We start from the raw sequence: 19,932 nt of genomic DNA, 5'->3' as shown, positions 1-19,932 counted from the left end.
AAGAGACACTGAAAAGTTGCTTAGCTCCCAATGCATTGTAAACCAAATGTAGCATATTTAAGGCCAGGAATTTGCAGCTATTTTGGTGAGTCAAAACTTGAAAAAGCCCACCATTTTGTAGGATTTGTGAAAATGTGCTTCTTTTGGAGACAGCAGTTCAATTGAAAACAGATACAGGAATGATGCTGGCATGGGTGCTCGTTCAGATTCTACCACCGCAGTCTAAGGACCTTGATAAATAGAGAGGTTGCTGCACTGAGCTGGTAAACAGAAATAACCATGTTAGTTTAATCACTATGAAAGGGACTCTGCCAAGTTAAGAAACATAAATTTTAATGATATGCACACACACACATATTTGAATTATAATATATGCACGATGTTTAGCCGTGACACCAACAATACCATGATTTATTAAAACAGGAAGAATTCTTAAATAACATTTTATTTTTCATTGATGACTTCCGTTGTTTGATGCTTCCATTTTGTATCCTGTATCTCCTACACTAACCAGGTGCTACTGTATTTGCAATACTAATCAAAAGGAAATTTATCTACAAGCCTTCTAAAAAAGTTTATATAAAAGAATAAGCTTTTAGTTAGTGCTTTTTACTAGTAGCTATTACTTGTAATAAAGATTATGTTCTCTGAAAGTGCAATGTCTGAAGAAGAGCCTGTGATACAAGCTAGGAGTTACAATAGAAAGAATTTAGAACAATTAGTGGGTAGCAAATGTGGGTACCTATATTTAAAAAGGATTTGGATGTGATTCAATGATTTAAAGACCCATAAATTCTACATGAACCTTTCAGAAATTGATTGAAACAGTAATTAGGTATAAGCAGTAAAGTACCTGGGAAATGATGATATAGGAGGTTCTAACTGACTACTTTTTTTTTTCCTACCAAGGAAAAGCACGTCTCACTACTTTCTTAAAATTCTTTACATGATATTTAAAGGACTAATAGATAAGGGGGTTAACAATTTACTCAGACTTTCTGAAGACCTTTGGTATGAAATAGGCCTCCATAGAGAAACAAAGCATTGTCTTGGATCAAAACTTCTCAAACAACAGATGAAACAACAAAATGGAACAAAGAAACCCCACCTGGAGTACTGCATCCAGCTCTGGAGCCCCCAACATAAGGAGGATGTGGACCTGTTGGAGCGAGTCCAGAGGGCCATGAAGATGATCAGAGGGCCGGAGCACCTCTCCTATGGGCACAGGCTGAGAGAGTTGGGGCTGTTCAGCCTGGAGAAGAGGAGGCTCCAGGGAGACCTTATAGCAGTCTTCCAGTACCTAAAGGGGGCCTACAGGAAAGACAGGGAGAAACTCTTTAGCAGGGCTTGTTGTGACAGGACAAGGGCTAATGGTTTTAAACTAAAAGAGAGTAGATTCAGACTGGGTATAAGGAAAACAATTTTTACGCTGAGGGCAGTGGAACACTGGAAGAGGTTGCCCAGAGAGGTGGTAGATGCCCCATCCTCACCAAGGCCAGGTTGGATGGGGTTCTGAGCAACCTGATCTGGTTGGAGATGTCCCTGTTCCTTGCAGGAGGGTTGGACTAGACGACCTTTAAAGGTCCCTTCCAACCTAAACTATTCTATGATTCTATGGTTATAGAAAAAGGCTAATGGCTGGTGCATCAATGTTTGGTGTTTGGTCCAGTGTTGTGTAATGTAGTCAGGAACAAACTGGAGAGAGAAAGTACCTTGTAAATGACAAAGATTTGCACATAATACAAAGTTATTTAGAGCCATCATGACCAGGGACGTCTGTGTGGGCCTCCTCGGGGGGATCTGAATGTGCTTGGTGAGTAATGTGGGAACGGACATTTTAATTTGTCACCTGTGTGTTAGAAGTATTACTTATGGGAAGTTCTCATGCCTGTTACAAGTTTCCTAATTCTGCTTAGTGTGCAGCTTGGACACTGCAGGACACTGTCTGAGGGGTAATATAATGAACATTGTAATGCATTTGTTTAAATGGGGGATGTGACTTCATCTGAAAATAACAGGTGCAGTATTGGTCCACCTTGGGAAGATTATTGAAGAGTAGAGGATGTTCAGAGAGGTCTGACAGGACAAAGCCATATGGAAAATTTCCCACAGCAGAGTAATAGAGAAGATTGTGACTGTTTATTCTCAGAAGAAGAGGAATAAGAAGAAATGACAAAAAAATTTGGTCAGGAACTTCTGTTTTCCCCTTCTCATAGCAAGAACAAAGGGGCAAGCAATAAAGTGGAGCACTCAGTCTTTCAAACCATAGTTTAACTGTTGAACTCACTCAGGTGGGAAAAGATTGAGGGCAGGCGTGTATCAAAATGCAGAAAGGGCTAGGCTACTCTGCATTTCCAGAAGAGCTAGATTTAGTATAACTGGAAGTGATACTGCATTTATCCCTTGGCACTGACCTGTTAGAGATCAGGATGAAATGTGGTATTAGGGTAGATTATTTTCTTTGCATTTCTCTCCTGACAGGCACTCATACCTTCTTTGCAGCATCTGATGTGACTGCTTTGTATAGAACACCAAATATCAAAGCAAAAAGAGGCAAGTGTGGGATCATGGTTTAGTTTCTCAAGCCTAGAACACTCTCTCTGGCCTTGTTTGCAGCTTCTGACATTGGCTGGTGCCTTCATAAGCAGGACAGTGAGTGGAACGGACCCCACTTTGCTTTTGTACAGCAGTTCCTGTGGTCTGGGGGAAGCCTTGATCTTTCCTATGAAAAGTACATTTTTCAGGCATTCTCAGTTTTCTTTAGGGTACAGGCATAAGAGAAAAAATTACTTTTCTAGCTTTTGTGGGAAAATCCTGGGCAGTTAGGCAATAGGAAAGAGAAAACTAGGGATTTACTGAAATGAATTTAATGGTCTCTAGTAGCTTTTAACTATTTTTCTAGGTTAACTGAACCATTGTTTAGGTTTTTGGACTTTTATCTCTGAGGATTCAAAAAGTGGTTTGGAAACGCAATTTCTTGTCTTCATTACTGTACCCTTTACAGACCAGCCATCCTCCAGAAAGGACTGAATTAATGATAAAGATTGAATTCATTACTAAGAGGTTGTCTTTGAACCTTTTGTAGGTTTTTATACTGTAAACTTTACTTTCCATATAAGATAGTGTCTGCCATTTCCCACTTTCTAGAGCTACTTAGGATTGAAAATGTACTCCTACAAGCTACCAGTGGAGAAGAAAAGGAAGGAGTTGAATAGCAGTAATCTTAGAGGGCAGATGGGAGGCAGCTGCCCTGAGTTTCTTTTCACCGAATTTCCTGCTCACTAACTTAACTTCTTGGTGACTCAATCTGCTTGTCAGTAAACTGGGAATAAAAGTATTACCTCACACTGCCTTGTCAGTGAGTTGTTAAATTTAATAATTAAAAAATACTCTGAGAGATTTGGATGAAAAGTCTCCTGGAGTGTTGCTGGTGGGAAGTAGCAGCACCACACAAAACAAACACACCTATTAAAGACAGCTGCCAGTTTTTTACCTTAAAGCCTACCTTTCCCTCTGACTTAATGTTCAATATTTCTAGAACAAACAGAAAGCAGTTTTACTTTCATATACATTCTACTTATCTCTCACCTCTTCCTTGCTCATTACCTTTCCTAATGCGTTCGTTTGCCGAGTGTATCGGTATCCAGAGACAGGCACAGTGAAGACATGTTTGTTTCCGATGCCCTTTACCTTGCTTGAAGCTTCTTCTCTTGCTGAATGTGTGATGACCCCTTGGGTTTTGCAGTCCCACAAGGTTCTAAATACAAAGCAAATGCCTTTTTGCACCTAAGCACAGGACTTTGAAGCCAAGCCAAGCCTACAGCCACAGATGATTATGGAGGTTCCTTAGTGACTGTAGATTCAAGTATTGGGATTTGCACATAAATCAAGTCTAAAATCCCTTCTTTCTATTGAAATGTCTGGATGTAGCATCCAGAGGGAGGTACTAGGAGTTCATACAGGGAAATTCAATCTGTGTGATTCTCTATTGACTTTTCTGTCTTTTTTATAGCTCAAGTGAGGGAGAAGTTGGGGAAGGTGGCATAATGGGGTGGGTGTGCAGAGCTTAATGCCAAAAACAGAGGCCCAATTGAACAAACCTCCTTGTGATGAGAAGGGGGTTCAATTCACTGTTGACCCCATCCCATTGTGTGCATTGTCCTGGGAGTTTCCTTTGAAAATCCCAGTGGTTTAGGTTTTCTGCATGGTTTGTACTCAGCCTTTCCCTCCATGAATAGAATAGCTTTTGCTGGCATTTTTTTCTGGATTTTCTGTGGTTATTGGCTGAGCAATGCTCTCACTTCAGAAGACTTGAGCAAGTGTGTTATGGAGGCACTGATCAGGGACCTTGAATCATTTGCTGGCTTAGAGTTTTTCATATATAGAATAAACATATTCCTGGGATGCCATTGCCCCCAAGAAAGAGATTATACTTTATTGTTCCAGGTGGAAGTGTTCATTCATTATTTGGATTGCAGGAGTGATTTGGGTCTTTATAAACACATGAATTTCTGCCCTGCAGAGTTTTCAAGTCATGATGATAGAAAGGCAGGGAGCTTCAGGCAGACTGGGGAACACAACACAGTCCTAAAAGATGAGAAGTGGACAGAACTATGAAATAAGGACACCAGATGCTGATTTGTGAGCATTGGTCTTGTACATTATTACTTTATAAACCTGTTGGCCTAGAGGAAGGAATTCACTTTATAAGGGAGGGAGCCCTTGAGAATTCCACACCTTGGCATTGTCAGGTAAAGAGATATTCAGGATGTCTCCCTGCCATAGGGTTGCTCTGAATGAACTCATGCACAAGGGTCATAGAGGCCAGGATCTGCAAGGGAAGCGGAATTAGGTGTATTAGGTGTATTTTAACATCTTGCTAAAATTAACATGCTGTATTTGCCTGTCTGCTGCACAGCCTCATAATCTAATGGCAGTATTCAGAAGGGGAATAAGGCCCTGTTCCTTCACTTGTATGGCAAGTTGCATCAGCTTTCGTCATAAACCTGCGCTGCCTCTTGGAGCCCCGTTCCCGGGCCTGCCCTTGGGCCAGCCTTTGGCTCTTCCTGCACCGGCCTGGGGTCGTCCTGTTTTATGGGCTGGATTCTGCACTCATAGCTGTGCTGACTGGTGTTTCCTCACTGATGTAGGCCCATTTAAAACAAACTGAAGATTTTTACCTAGTCAATATCAAATGAGAATGCAGGATGCATCCCTTCATTTTTTCCAGTTAAAATTCTCAGCGTTGGCCCCACAGCCTAGCTCTCTGCTTCCCATGTGTGGGACATGCTCTAGTGTAGGAGAATGCTCCTTGTAGCTGTGCTGTGTAAACTGGATGCTGGATGCTGAATAGTGTTCAGGAGATCAGATCTTCATATTTGTTATTTCAGTACCTTAGCCCTGGTTTTGTTTTTTTTTTTTTTTTTTTTTTAAGCATAGGAAGTTTACATAAAGGAGAAGGATTTTTTTCACCCATTTATTTCCTCCTGATACAGTATGTCCAGCCTTTTTTTTCCTGTAAGAAAACACAGCAATTGAAAAGATGCCAGATTTTTCATAAGATAGGAATGAGTCCTATATGGGGATCCTTAGCAGTTAAAAGAAGAATTTGAAGAACTCTCCTTCACAATAGAAACAATTTTGAATGTCTGTCAGTTTTCTGCTTGTCATCTCTGTCTTTCTTCTTGTTAGCTGTTGGGGGGAGACGCATACAGTCAGTGTGTTTTGTTTTTCAGAAGTTGATCTGCCTCTGAAAAAAGATGGATTCACATCAGAAAGTACAACTCTGGAAGCCTTGTTGCGCGGAGAGGGAATAGAGAAAAAAATGGACACTAAAGAGGAAGACACTATACAAGAAATCCAGGTAAAGGAGAGCCCCATGCCCTGACAACAGGGCTGGATTTTATAATTTGTCTCTAAGCCCAGCAGATTTCCTGTGGCAGAACAGTGTATCTGTTGATAGTTGTGTCATTCTACTGTCAAAATGTTATCAAGTCATTGTGCTACACTGTGATGCTCAAAAAGAACTCAGGATCTCGCACACTTCTCCTGTCACAAGAATCTCGGTCATTTGGCTGTGTTCTGGACAGCTCCTGTGTTGGAGTTTGTTTTGCAGTACTATGAGATGATTACATATAAAACTGACAAGCAGAAATGGGTCCCAACCATAAACTGAATCTTAGTGTCTCAGATTTAAAGTGAATTTGGATGTGGATTTGGAGCTGGACTTGCAGCTGCTGACTGTAGACAAAAATGTGTTAGTGCTTTGTCTGTTTTTTCTTATACTGAGAAGCCTTCAGGAAGTACAGAAGCAAAATAAATAATTAAAAATTTTCTAATGTTAATTATCTCCGTTATTATTTGTGATGCAGGTATGAGAAATATTGCCTCTTTACATGCATTATGACTTTGGAAGTTATTTGCCAAGAATCCATTTCATCCTTTAACAATTAAAAGTAGAAACAAATTTGTGGTTCTGTCATAGAAGGAATTCAGCTAATATAAAGGGCTCTTATATCAGGGCTTGTCACTTTATAAAGACATCTTAAATTGCTGGGAAAGCGGGCTTTTCCCAGAGGAGCAGCAGTAAATCTTTGGTGATGCTAAAATATTATTGTGCTAGGAGTATCTATTAGTGATTTTTAGCAGGAGCCATTGGCAATGTGTCAAACTTGGTTATTTTGTCTGATATACAAGATATCTATACTAGAAACTAGTAAAAATTTGAGTGGGCAGCTCCATGCCAAATGAAACAGAAGAGCGTGGGCATCAAATCTGTATTATTTGGAGCTCAGTCCTACTGGTTTGTTTGCTACAAATTTTGCACATGCCAGGCCAGCAAAACTAGGTCTCCCGTTCCTAGTTCCACAGATGAAGGAGCACCATCAAAGAGGAAGCATCTCATCCCATGCTCATGGAGTGAGGAAAAGCTTGGCATGAGGCCCCATCTGTTTCATTCTTCAGTAGTCTACCTGGCTCTATTAAGCTGAGAGCCCTAAAGCTCTGTTTATACCTGATTTCAAGGTCACAAGAAGTCATGGTGCAGCATCCTTATGAGATTGTCAAGTGCCTTCGGATGTTGCTGTGTGATCTGAGCTCACAAATTATCCCCAGCAGCAGTCCAAGGAAAGAGACTTCAGAGAAGGTGGAACTGACACGAGTTTGAGCATTGCAGAGCAGGGAAGTGGGGTGCAAAAATATACAAAAATTTTCAGCTGAACTGCCGTAGGGGTGACCTGTCACCTGGATGCAAGTTTGGCCAGAACAGATGCAAAAGTCCTGTCTTGCTGTTGTTTCTTATGCAAGCACAGCTTCTCTGGATTCAGTCTATCGAACAATGACTGTCGAAGCCTTTATTAAGAGCTGGCTTTCAGTGTGTACTTCAGCACCTGGCAGCTAGACTGTGCTAGATCAAAATCGTGCTCAGTGCCTTTTATCTGTATGACAAATAAGAGAACGCAAACCTTTCTTTTGTTCCTTTGCATGCTCTTCTGTGGTGTAACTTGAAACAGCACAGCCTCCATGGTGGAGAGTGAGCACCTGGGATAAACCTAGTTGTAATTCCCACCTCAGTCCCAGCCACTTAACACCCCTCTCAAACTCACAGTATCTGTCAAGAGGAGAAGACTTAGTGCTTAGCTGCACTGAAGTACATTGGGCTGGGAAACTTTTAGAAAGACAGAATAGGAAAAGTTACTTTGCTAAAAAGGGTAGGGATTATCTCTGCTAAATAGATGCAGTCATTGGGACCCGCTGTACAGTTGCTATTTAACAGGGTTGAGGATTTTGCCCTACAGTAAATTGGTATTGAATGTGTGTCTCCATCATTTACTGGAGGAGGCTTAGAATAGCCTTTTGACCATGCATCAGAAACCGTATGCCCCTTCTATGAAGAATTAAAGTCATTACCCTGGCAATGTCACCAAATTCACACTTGGTTACTTATTATCTCTTTCCTAAATTGATGCTGCAATTTTAAATGAAGAAAGTGGTTTGTAATATTTCTCTTAACTGGTCTTGTGTAGTATCATTGTTGTAAACTAGCTCATTCCCCTCCCACATACGATATGATTGCAGCCTTCTCTTTTTTTTTTGGAGATACTTTAAGAGATGAACCAATATGAAAATATAAACTCATATCAGAAAGTTTGGTTATTTTCTTACATACCACTAGTCTCCTCAAGTACAACATTTTCCAAGTGCTTCAGTTTCCTAAGGTGAAGTCAATTAATGTACGCAATCGCATGAGTTTTGAAGAAACATTTTATGTATATAGAACTGGAACTTGCTTAACTTTTACACCCTCTAGTATTTAGCACTCTAGTATTATATGAAATTGTATTTCATGATCGTCTGACCTCATAAATAGCCTCCTGAGATTTAAAAATAAAAGGAGCAAAACCCAGATGAAGACTTGATTGTCTACCATGTTCTAAAACTTGTTTGTACTTTTTAAAAGGGACACTGTCCAATATTAGTCTTAAAAATTTAGCTGATAAAATGAGAATAAACTTGTATAGTTGGTCTTTCAAATATGGGCTTCTAAAAAAGTGACATTTCTGCTGTATTCCTTCCCACAAATTCAGAATTTGGTGCTTCAGGTATGTAGGAAGGAGAGAAAGCAACTGTGAATTGCTCCTGTTCTCCCTCTACTGGCTTTAAAAAAGCTGTTAAGTAGAAATTATAGGGAAGGGACAAATACAGTAAGACTGAAAAACCTCCCCATCAGTTTAATGTCACTGATTTCAATCTACATCATGGCTGCATGTTGTAATTTAAATGAATCGTGGCATGGTAAAGATGTGTGAGTGATTCCAGATTAGTCCCTTACAAAATGGCACCACACCATGAATGGCAGGAGTAGCTGGGGCCCATTTCTGTATTTCTAGCAGACATGCCCAGGGTTGAGGGGATTTCAACAGGTCTTCTTTACACATTAGTGTTGTGATGATTTGTCTTGCCTTTGTCCGTGCAATGTCCGACTTGTGCGTGTTTTCAGGGAGGGCAGCCTGTGTTTGATTCTAGAGGTTACTTTTCAAAGGGTCAAGATGAAAGGATTGAAATTTCCTGGCCTGGGAATCTCACAGTTATGCGAGATGATGAATTATTGTTCCTACTAAATAATTAATTGAAGGAACTATTGCTATTGTTCCTATTCACTTCAATGAGACCTGTACATCCTCAGCATTCTCATGCAGCAAGACCCCTGCTTCCAGATGACAGAGCTGGACCTGTGGTGTGGTGTAAGCCCTGAAAGATGTTACTTTCTAGATGCACTAGGCGTGTTGGAATATATGGGGGAATTTTCTTTATTTTTGCTAAACAAAGAAAATTCTGAGTTGCCAAGGCAAAATCCATTGATTTCTGTCTTCTTAAAGTACATTCTCAACATTAGAGGAAAACAAAACAATTTAAGGTGCGAGAAACCAGAATTAAAAAAATCATGCAAACAATTTCCCAGACAGGGCCTGCAGTTATGCATACTAATACTTGCGTTGTCTTGGGATATTGGTGCTCAGTGATGCCACTGTTATTTCTTAGGAACCTTTTTTTCGTAGTTGACTGATACCAGTGGTATTTTTTAATAAGAACTCTCTGGAGAACTGAGGGTGGAAGGGAAAGCAAATTTTGCTTTAGCAGAAAGAAGTAGGGGTTCTGGGATCTGATTTGGCATTATATAATTAATCAACTGTAATTTAATAACCTGCAGCTTCTGTGGTAAAGAGCAGCAGTTGGTTGTATGTGTCATCTTCTTTTCTTCTAACCATTCCTGTTTATTTTTCAACCACAGAGAGTTTTAGAAAATGATGAAAATGCAGATGAAGTGAATGAGGAAGAGGATTTGGAAGAAGATATTCCAAAACGAAAGAACAGGCCTAGAGGACGGGTAGGTGGAGAGTTTTCTGGAATGGAAAGGAAGGAAGCAAACCTCTGCTCTCTAGTGTGTATTTGTCACGTGTATTGTATATGCAAAGTGTATATCCATGGATATGTGATAGCGATACACTATAGGTAATTTTCCATCATATGGTCAAATATTTTTAATATATTTTCAGTTTATTTTAGTGAATTACCAAGAAAAAAAAGACTATTTTGAGAGTAAAAAATTGGGGTAAATTTACTATAGTGTTATATTTACGATTGTAATGTAAACTGTAATAATTATGAAGACATCCTGCTATTACAATGCTCTCACTTTAGAACAACATTTACTAATTACAGAAAAGAAAAAAATTCAGCCATGACAGCCCCAAAAATGTTAATAAAAGTAACTTGAACTGCATTAATATGTTTTGCAGCTTTCTCCAAGGTAGCATTTGTGGCTGACACCGGCCCTCTTGAGCCCATGAGAAATCTTCCATTTGCTTAAAATGGGCAGTATGTTATCCTTAGGGGAGTCTGTGTCCCTTCTCTTACCTACGATGTCTTTTCACAATTTCAGCAGGGCACCAGTTAAGTAACAAGGCCAACATTTAAAAACTTGGAATCAACATTTTCAATTGTGGCCCCATAAGCTAGGCATCTAAATAAACATGAAGACTATTCTCATAAGTTTCTCGAGCATTTTCATCTCTCTTTGGTTCCAGCGGATGCTGCAGGGGCACAGGAGCTCTAGAAGTACCTTTTGATGTGTTAGAGGAGTCAGGCAAGAAGGGCCACATTTTAGGCCAAATGAGCAGGATATAATAGCTTTTGAATGAGAGAGACATGAAACCACATTGAATACTTGCAATGTACTTATGCATCAGACCCTCTCTTTTGGTTTCTTCTGTTGTTGTGTTGTTTCAGTTTTTGGCTCCTCTTTATTTTGGAGCTTAAGTCCTTTAATATAAGATCAAAGCACTTTAATAATTGGATAAGTATATATTTCACCTTCCTTATTCTCAAAATCACCTGAACCAGTTTCTTTCTTTCTTTCTTTCTTAGCCAAAGACCCCCACCTGGAAAAAAATTTTCCAGAAAAATGTAAGTTGCAGAAAATGTGTATGAACCAGTAACCAAAACCAGGAGTTAGAATCGATACATGCACACAAGCTTGACTGTAGCGATCAACAAATATTACAGGCTAACAACTATTCTAATAAGTTGCTCTCACATAAATGGCGCGTGCTAGTTAGGGTGAGTGAAAGAGAGTGAATAGCTAAAAGAAATAAACTGCTCAGAAGAAGGGAATTTGCTGTATTCATATATCCCAGACCTACACAAATAAAAGTCCTGAAGTTACTGTTATGTGCAAAGTTTTACTCCCCTGTTCGGGAAACTGTTTCAGAATACCTCTATTGCTTTTTCTCTGCTGCTGTAGGGAAAGGAGTTGGAGGGTAGTAGATGTCCCATTCATTTTGAAGCATAAATTTACGTCTTATTTTCCACCCTAGAACTGGCCCCCTAGTAAGTACAGGAGCAGCATGGTCTCTTGCCTTTTTCTTGCAACTAACTCCTGCTCTGCTAGTGCCCTGGCTTCATTCAGTGTGAAAAAAGAGAAGTCTGAAGAGTGCCAAATACTTTGAGCAATTTTCATTTTTATTTGATGGCATCAATAACCAAAGCAAAATGTGGTATAAATTAGGATTTCAAAATTAGGGCCAGATTCCCTAGCTGTTGAAAACTGGTAAGCCTGAATTGCATCTGGTCATGAGTGTTTTGCCACTCTTCAAGCAGCCCTTTTCTAATGTGAGCCTGACCCAGTGTAGGGAATCGGGACAAAGGATTTGAAATTAGTGGACATGAAACCTGGGCAGCACTTTTTTTTCTGGGAAGGTGTTGGCTAGGGTATTTTTAGAGGGGAAGGACATGCATAGGAAACTAGATCCTGCAGAGTGTGGCCCTTGGGGATTCAGAGAAGGAGTGAGAAGGGCTGACAGCATTGGTGCAGGATTAATGCGACAGAATAACTACTCTGGACTTTCCAAACTGCACATGTCCCTTCCTTTCCCTACAGCATGATTTTATTTTTAATCCTGAACTCTCCATCTGTCCCTCTGGCTACTCTCTCTGGCTGCTTCAGGGCTGCTCTGCCATGGCTTCCAGACCTCACATGTCAAGTCTCATAGTCTTTGCTACATCCCGTCAGGAGAATGAAGGCAGTCATGGATGGCTGAATTCCACAAACTGGAGCACCAACAGCAAGCACGAGGCACTCAGTGTAGTGCCTCTGGGGCAGCTGCTTGGTTTGCTAGCCCTGAAATTGTGGGAGCATTAGGAAGGACACTGAAGGTGAAAGAGATGGATTTAAGGAAGGAGCTTTTTAGTATCTTTGCTGTACAGGGAGAATGTGGTAGGAGCTGGGAAGGATAGTTTGCTAGGAGATAAGAGAGGAATGCAGCTGCACCTGTACAGATTGTCTGCTCGTCAGCCAAATATCCCATGGGACAATTTCAAAGGCACTAAAGACATTTAGGAACCGAAGTCCCATTGAAAGTCATTGACTTGAAAAATCTTCCCCTGTGTGTTCAGTGCATGAAAAAGTATATCTGACGTGCGGTCATGACATGAATGCTGTACCCTTGCATTTCCGTAGAGAACAGTTTGAAGGGAAACAGCTGGCTGTAAGACTAGCGAAACTCCGAGCAACAGACCTTAAATTACCATCCTATTCTGAAAGATGCCTATGTAAAAATAGTACCTTCTTACTCAACAGATCCTTTCTCAGTGTGTAAACAGAGTCAAACCTACTGACTGGTGACAAAAATAAGACTTTACAGCTTTTTTTACAGCCCTGAAAAGCCAATGCAGCTGGGAGGATAGGGAAATTGGATCCTAATCCAGGTATCAGCAGAAATATTTATTAAGGGCCAATTACTTGTCTCTGTGAAGACTCTCTAATGAGCTGAGGGTCATATAGGAGCTGCCATGGACTGAAAAGCAGCTTGCAGCATGTTTTGGAGTAGTGAGGGAAGAAAAGAGCTAGCCTGGGATTGATTTCATAGCCCAGAGGGGGTTTACAGAGCTGGCAGGATGAGAGAAAATGCTGCAGACTAGTAAGATGATTTTATGTGATATGGTCAGTAAAGTAGCTTCCACCAAACAATTGTTGCTGGGGCCTTTTCCAGGGTGAAACTGCTTTTCAGTTCACCCTTACAAATCTCACTCTGTGTGCTGATCTGCACAGAGATCTTTGCAGAAGGTAGAGCAATACTTGTCATACCTAATAGTATACCAGACAGCTGCAAATCCATGTCTTTCCTTCAGGACTGTGTTAACAGTTAGGCTTGAGCAATCCTAGGGAAATAGTGTGTGAAGTTTTTCTAAATTCCTGTTTTGACAGACTGTGGCAGACCAGTCTAAAACTGTTCCTTGTTCCTTCTCTTTAGATGTCTGATGGAATGCAGCTCAGATAGTGCTAGTTCAGTCCCAAATCCACAGAAGATGGACAGAGCTCATATGATCCCTTTGTGTCTGGGACACTAATATTCTCAGAATGTCTACATCTTCTCCTGCTTTACTTGATGAAGCTCTGTCCCTTTCTTATTTTCACATGCAGAAACCCAAAGGATTTGAGTCAGGCAACCTTGTCTGTGGTGAGAAATATCAACAGTTTAATGAGAGGAGCAGCAGAAATAATTTTGTTGCTTTCACCCAGGAATAGAGTAGCTGACAGAATTAGTAAAGGGCTATCTAGCCATCCACCTGCAGATCACTTCCTCAAATAAAGATCAGGTCTAAAGTTTTTGTCATCTACAGACAGTACATTAGTGAACATGAAAGAGCTGAAGGCCTTAGCTCAGTTCCCAGTTCCACATCACAGCTTCCACCATGGGACAGATGTCAACTGTCCCCTTGTTGGCATCTCAGCTGAAAAGGGTCAGGACCAAGTAACTTTGATGCTGAATTCCACTGTTACCCCTGGAGCTCAGGATAGAGCAGTCTGTGCTGTGGAGAAACAGAGCTTTTCAGGTTCCAGGGCTGCCAACTTGGTATGTTGTAGGAACACAGAACTGCAGAGAGACCTTTTTAGCCATGTCACCTAATCTTTTCCGCTAACTGAGCAAAGCTCCATTTTATAATTAGCCATAGTATCTTTGTCCCAGAAGGCCATTTCAAAACATTACTTTTCAGCTAGAAAACAAACCAAACCAAACCAAAACAAACAACATTCCTTTGAAAATATTAAAAGAAATAATTTTACCTCTATTTTATCTAGGGCTTGTTCTCTCACTAATTTAATGGTTATATTTATCCTCTAACACCTGTTCATCTATCCATTCATTCATATTCAGTTAAGCAAGGTATTTGAACATCTTCAGAAATGAATGTGTGATGATACTCGACTGAATATGTGCTGGCAGTGACTCACTGCTACAGATGAACAGTTCGGGTTATCTGTGGAGGGGATCTCCACTGCGTTACAAGGTCCATTAACAAAGTGTGTATCTTAGAAGATGAAGGGTCAAGCCCACCCTTGACAAACCTGTATGGAAGCTGAGGATTTGTTTAGTTTATATTGCACATTTTTCATAGGAGGGTGAGGGGCACAAGGAGACCTGAGGGGCGATGGAATAATGTTAACATTCCTCTTGTCTTTGCAGGCACGGGGATCTGGAGGTGGCAGGAGACGGAATGATGCTGCCTCCCAGGATGACCATGACAAACCCTATGTTTGTGACAGTAAGTAGCACCCAGACAGCTGATTCTGCTTCCAGCCTGGTCCTACCAGCTCAGTGCACTCAGGGCTTCATCTTTTCCCTTCCAGCAAAATATTCTGCTGCTCTCTGACTTGCATGTTTGCCACCTGCTGCTGCTGCTTCTCCTGGTGTTTTTGCATGAAGGAAATAAAATTAAGTCCTCAGCAAGACTCCACTTCCCTTTGCCCTATAATAAATCATCTCTTACATTTTCTTTCTCTTTCTCCTTCTCTTTTTCTGGCTTCTCTGCCTTTTGTCTTCCTTTCCCCCATGTAAGATTCACCCTCTATTTCTTTCTCTGTTTCAGATAGTTACAAACAAAAGCATAACTCAAAAATCTCCGACAAAGGTACTTCACCCTTGTTGTATCTCTTCATATATTTGGTGATTCTCTTTCCTTTGATCCTTTTAAAATCTCACTGGGATAAATTTTGAAGGTCTTATTCTCATCCCTCACTCAGATAGTACTCTTGTGGCATCATCAGGAGTTGAACCCTCCTAAGAAACAAACACAACTGAAATGCTTTGTTTTGATACATATTCACTTTGCATATGGCCGTGCTGTTTGACATGTCGCAGTGGGACTGCAGGTGAAGTAAAGCATTGCCCCAACTGAAAAATTACACCGGAGTCCAGTGCTCAAACTGAAGAAGGATACCAGAGTCCTAGTATGAAGAAGGAGTCCAATATTTGATACAGAATGTAATTTTTTTTTTTTTAATGATCTAGTCCTTGGTGCTTTCCTTCTTCTTTTGATGTTCTTTTTTGCTTCACTATGTCATTTCTGTGAAGGGCACTTATCTTACCCACATGCTTTTGAGGTCTCCCATCTTAAGGCTTACTGTAGAGTGTCCATGCAATAATAATTTGTGTTACTGGGTGCCTTCTGCCCTATAAGACTATAACGTAACAAAAGATAATAGAAGTAGGAGAATAGCAAGACATCTTCACTTCTGTGATCCACAAATGTTTGGTGGTTTTGAGGACAACTAGATTCCCCCTTTCTCTACTATTTACCTATCTTGCAACGTTACTGACCTTAAAAGACCAACCATTACTATGTCAATCTATGGGGGTTTGTTTTTAAAAACATGAATACATAAGGAGCATGCATGGTAAAGAAGAACTATATTCCTTGATCAAATGGTGATCAATTCAGCATCTTTTATGGTGAGACCAGGTGACCCTGCACAGTACAGTGATGGACATGTTGGGTATTTTGCTTCAGCAGCATGAATACTCTAAAGACAATGAGTAGAAATGGAAAGACTTGCACACAAATAGGAATGTCTGAACATGTGATCAAGGAGGAAGAGCTCTTGAAGAGTCAAGAGATTTCTGCTGTGGTTAAATATCTGTCCCTGTGCGTTAGAAGAACTACAATGTGTCTTCTAAGACTTCTCTGGGAGCCCAGTATGTATCTTGCTGAAATCTACAGCTTTCCTCTGCTGGTATATACATAACTGTCTTTATCTCTCTTCTGGAACATCCTTCTAAATCCAAGGACACTTGTTAGTGGTAGTAATTTTGAACATAATGACTCTTTATTTTCTGATCTTGCTTTGCTTTTAGATCTTACAGAGACCTCAAAACACGCATAGCAGTGATTTGCACAGAGTAGATAAAACATCTAAGACATCAAAGCAGGCAGCAGAAATCTAGGCTGAAGTCAAGGCTCTGGTACATTGTTGTACTGACGGAATTTTGCCTTGGCTTACATTTTAGAGCATAAATTTCCTCTTTGGTTTTGGAAATATAATCTTTCCTATTTCATTTGGCTGATACCTTTCATTTTTAGGAAATGTATAGTTAGAGGTGAGCCATAAGGAATTTTGGAATCCAGACTTTACATAGTGACTCCTCCTTTTCCATTGTAGATAGCTGAGAAAAGGGTTACATAGTAGTAGAACTCTTTTACCTGACTGTGGAGCAGAGGAAAGAACTGTCTCAATTGTAATCCCATCATCCTAAAGTAATATCCTGCCCTTGTTAACTTTCTGTAGAAATATTATGTACAATTACTTGTGAGTAATTGGCTTAAGTTGAGGCCTCTTTCCTGCTTGGGTGGATTTCTTGAATCGATTTTTTTCTTTGAAATTATTTGCCAAATATTTTTATAGATAAATCTCAACCTAATGACAGTAGCTTAGAAATTGCTTTGCAGTACTCCATGTGCAGATGTTTTGGCCAGATAGTTTTGTTTTACATGGAAACATGCAGGTCAAAAGTAGTGAATCTGTTTCTTGTTTGGGAAAACATGATTCCCACAATCACATTATTAGTATAAATAATTACCTTAATGGGTTGACACTTTACTTTTTCTGTATATTATTTAATTTACCTCCAGGTTACTTTTTCTGCAAAAGTTCTGATGTTTAAGTTTGGAAAGTGACCACAAAGAAGAAAACATAAGCATATCTAAACCATGTTAATTTTCTTATTTAACTGCATGGGCACAAAAAACAGTTTGTGGTGAAGAACTGTTACGCATTCATATTTGTGGGAAACAAGAATATATCACCAGTAATAAAAAGATTATGGGAAAAAAATAGTCTGTGTGTCAGTAAGATGATGCAAGAGCGGTACCCAGCTGACACTGCCCCTTGTGCTGGAAGATAGCAATGTTATTGCTGAAAAGGCCTGCCTTTTTTTGGAAGAGACATTCAGCTTTACACCAATATTAAACTTGGTCCCAATATTAAAACTGACTGAAAAGATAGAATTTCTATGTGGAGGAAGATTTTCAAAGCTCAAAATCTTTTGTCATCCTGTGTTTTTAAGGAAAGGTGGTTGATAGCTTGTTTTGTGGGATGAAATATTTTGAAATACTTCAGTTGATTTTATTGAGCGTATACTGTATCAGAAGTTCAGAATAAAAAGTTTGACTTTTCAAAGCATTAATAAAATTGCCAACATAGTGATGAAATGCCTTGTTTCATCAAATCAGCAACTGGAAAACTAGTCTGTCAGATTTTCAACAACTTGAGTTGGAGAGTGTTGTGCTTTGAGCTCCTTTGGGATAAATACTTGGATAATGAAAGTGGTAGGGCAGCCGGGTGTGAGGTGGGTATAGGCTGGAAATGGTAATGTAGCCAAATGGGTCAACTGCTGTATGAGACCAAATCCAAACATAGCTTGAATACCTGGCTAGGAGATAGAGTAGGTCTCTTAAAGGATAGTGAAAAGTAGGGCTTGAAGAGCAAAGCCAAGCCTCTGATGTCAAGCAAGAGAAGTGGAAGATATGCCGCCACAGCTGTCCATGATAAACTAAGCATGTGATTTTTAAAGGAGGGACAGAGTGAACGACTGTATGAATACCTATGTATGTAATAAGAACTGATGCCATGTTGTTGTCAAATGATCAGCTGGGGAACTGGCAGTTCTACCACAGCAGTCTTAAAAATTGTGCTACTATTTTCCTATTGTTTATTATATATTATTTACTTTTTTTAAAAAAAAAAAAAAAAGAAGCTCCACTGAAATTTTATCTAGAAACTTGTACTCTGGTTTAAAAGTTGCAATCGATTGTAGCACCTGAGCTTCATGACTCCGGATGTCTACTTCCTTTAGCCAGAGCGGTTAGTATGTGCTGAATCTCTACAGGTTATTAACTTTCCTGCTGTCCATTCTCATTTGTCTGCTTTTATTCTTCTCATATTCCCATGGAGACTTACATATATACTTCCACTGTTGTTTTCTGTCCCTCTATCTGTGGAAGATTTCCCTTGCCCATCTTTAAAAGGAGTTGTTTCTTTCTTTTCCTTTTACTGGTATGTCCTTGTCTCCTTTTAGTTTTATTCCTGTATAAACTGCTATTTTAGTATAACAACTTATATTTGTATCATATCCTTTATTCACAGTCCCTCTGAGGCTAAGATATGTATTCAGATCCATTCCTTGTGCAAAATGAGAATTGATTGAAATCTTCCTATGATCTCTGCTGGATCAGTGACTAATGCAACCTTGCATGTACCCAGAGACACTGATCCTATAGTGGTTTGTAGAAGCTGATTCTTTTGTCAAAAACTTAATTGTCAGGTTTCTGTAGTTGTTTAACCTGAATTTTCTCTGCTGCATTCTAAGACCAGTGGTTCTTGCTCTGTTCTTAGTGGATAACAATGTCTTCTATGTCTGTAAACAGTTACTGGGGCTTCTTTCTGCTGTACTTTCTTCAGCTGTTTTACTAAGCTTGTTTCTTTTTTTTTTTTTTTCTGAAAAATCTCCAGAAGGTCTTATTTAAGGAGCAGTGCTCAGAACTAAGTAGAATCTGCTGCTCTGAGGACAGAAGCAGTTCAGAAGGTGAAGGGTTGATACATTTACACGTAACTTACATTTACTTATAGAACGTAAACTTATGCAACTTTCTCTGTTATGTATCTAGAAGAGGTGCAGAGGTGGCTGACCTAATAGGTTGTTTAGTAAACCCTTTTGCAATGCAAGATGCTCCTCTCCAGTACTATGTCATATTTCAGTGGCAAAGGAGTTGTCATCCTTGTCTACCATGTGAGTTCATATTCAATATACCATGTACTATAGCTTCCTGTTCATTCCCTGTTCAACCTGTTTCTACTCAGGCAGATTATTCCACCCTCCAAATTAATGTTAAAAAAAAAAAAAAAAAAGAAGAAGACACGAGCATTGGGCCCTAAATGGACTCTTTCAGGTGCGTGAAGATGCAGAAAGGTGCATTGTGAAATTTTCAAAGTAATTAGGCTCCTAGTTCTCATGGATTCAATGGGAGATAGGCTCCTAAACTGAATATCCCGCTACGCACCTATCTGCTTGTATTGTGCTTACAGATCATATAAGGCTTGGTCCCTAAGTGGACACTTTGACTTTGAACTACTAATAATTATTCAGAACATGGTTTTCTTTTTAAAAACGCTTAACCCTACATACAAATCAGTATAGCTTGGAACATCCTCCGGCTTTTTCTGTAAGTACATAATCTGGCAGGGCATTGAAATTTCATTATTTTGAGGTTAATTTTTTTCTTCACATTCCCTTTCTCCACCATACATATTGTAGGTTTTGCCAACAAAATGCAGGAGTCTTCAGGTAGTTCAAATGATTTAAGATGAATGGATTCCACTAAGTTTCAATGGGTACTGAGGATGTCTCTCTTTTAGGTAGCTATAATTACTATAATTACCTTGCTAACTTCACCTGCCTTCTTTTGCATCTCCTTGAAATGGATTTGATCCTGTCATACTAATTTTAACAAACATCTCATTGATTCTCTGGAAGATTTGCTGGTATACAAAAGACCTGCAAGATAAATAATGATTTAGCTTGATTTTCACCAGTTCTC

General features: G+C 39.7%; 1 protein-coding gene across 1 annotated transcript in view; it reads left to right on the top strand.

Annotated features, from left to right (window-relative positions):
- The window catches only part of DPF3 (double PHD fingers 3), a 163,903-nt gene that overhangs the window by 96,649 nt on the left and 47,322 nt on the right, over positions 1-19,932 (top strand). Inside the window, exons 4-8 of the mRNA XM_086749496.1 lie at positions 5,736-5,863; positions 9,791-9,886; positions 10,927-10,965; positions 14,526-14,604; positions 14,929-14,970. Coding sequence (XP_086605622.1) covers positions 5,736-5,863; positions 9,791-9,886; positions 10,927-10,965; positions 14,526-14,604; positions 14,929-14,970 — 384 coding nt within the window. The remainder of the gene's footprint in view (positions 1-5,735; positions 5,864-9,790; positions 9,887-10,926; positions 10,966-14,525; positions 14,605-14,928; positions 14,971-19,932) is intronic.

The sequence above is a fragment of the Chlamydotis macqueenii genome, chromosome 5 (assembly GCF_036417535.1).
Source record: "Chlamydotis macqueenii isolate bChlMac1 chromosome 5, bChlMac1.mat, whole genome shotgun sequence".
In the NCBI taxonomy this organism is placed as follows: Eukaryota; Metazoa; Chordata; class Aves; order Otidiformes; family Otididae; genus Chlamydotis; species Chlamydotis macqueenii.
This window is presented reverse-complemented; position numbering and strand designations above follow the sequence as displayed.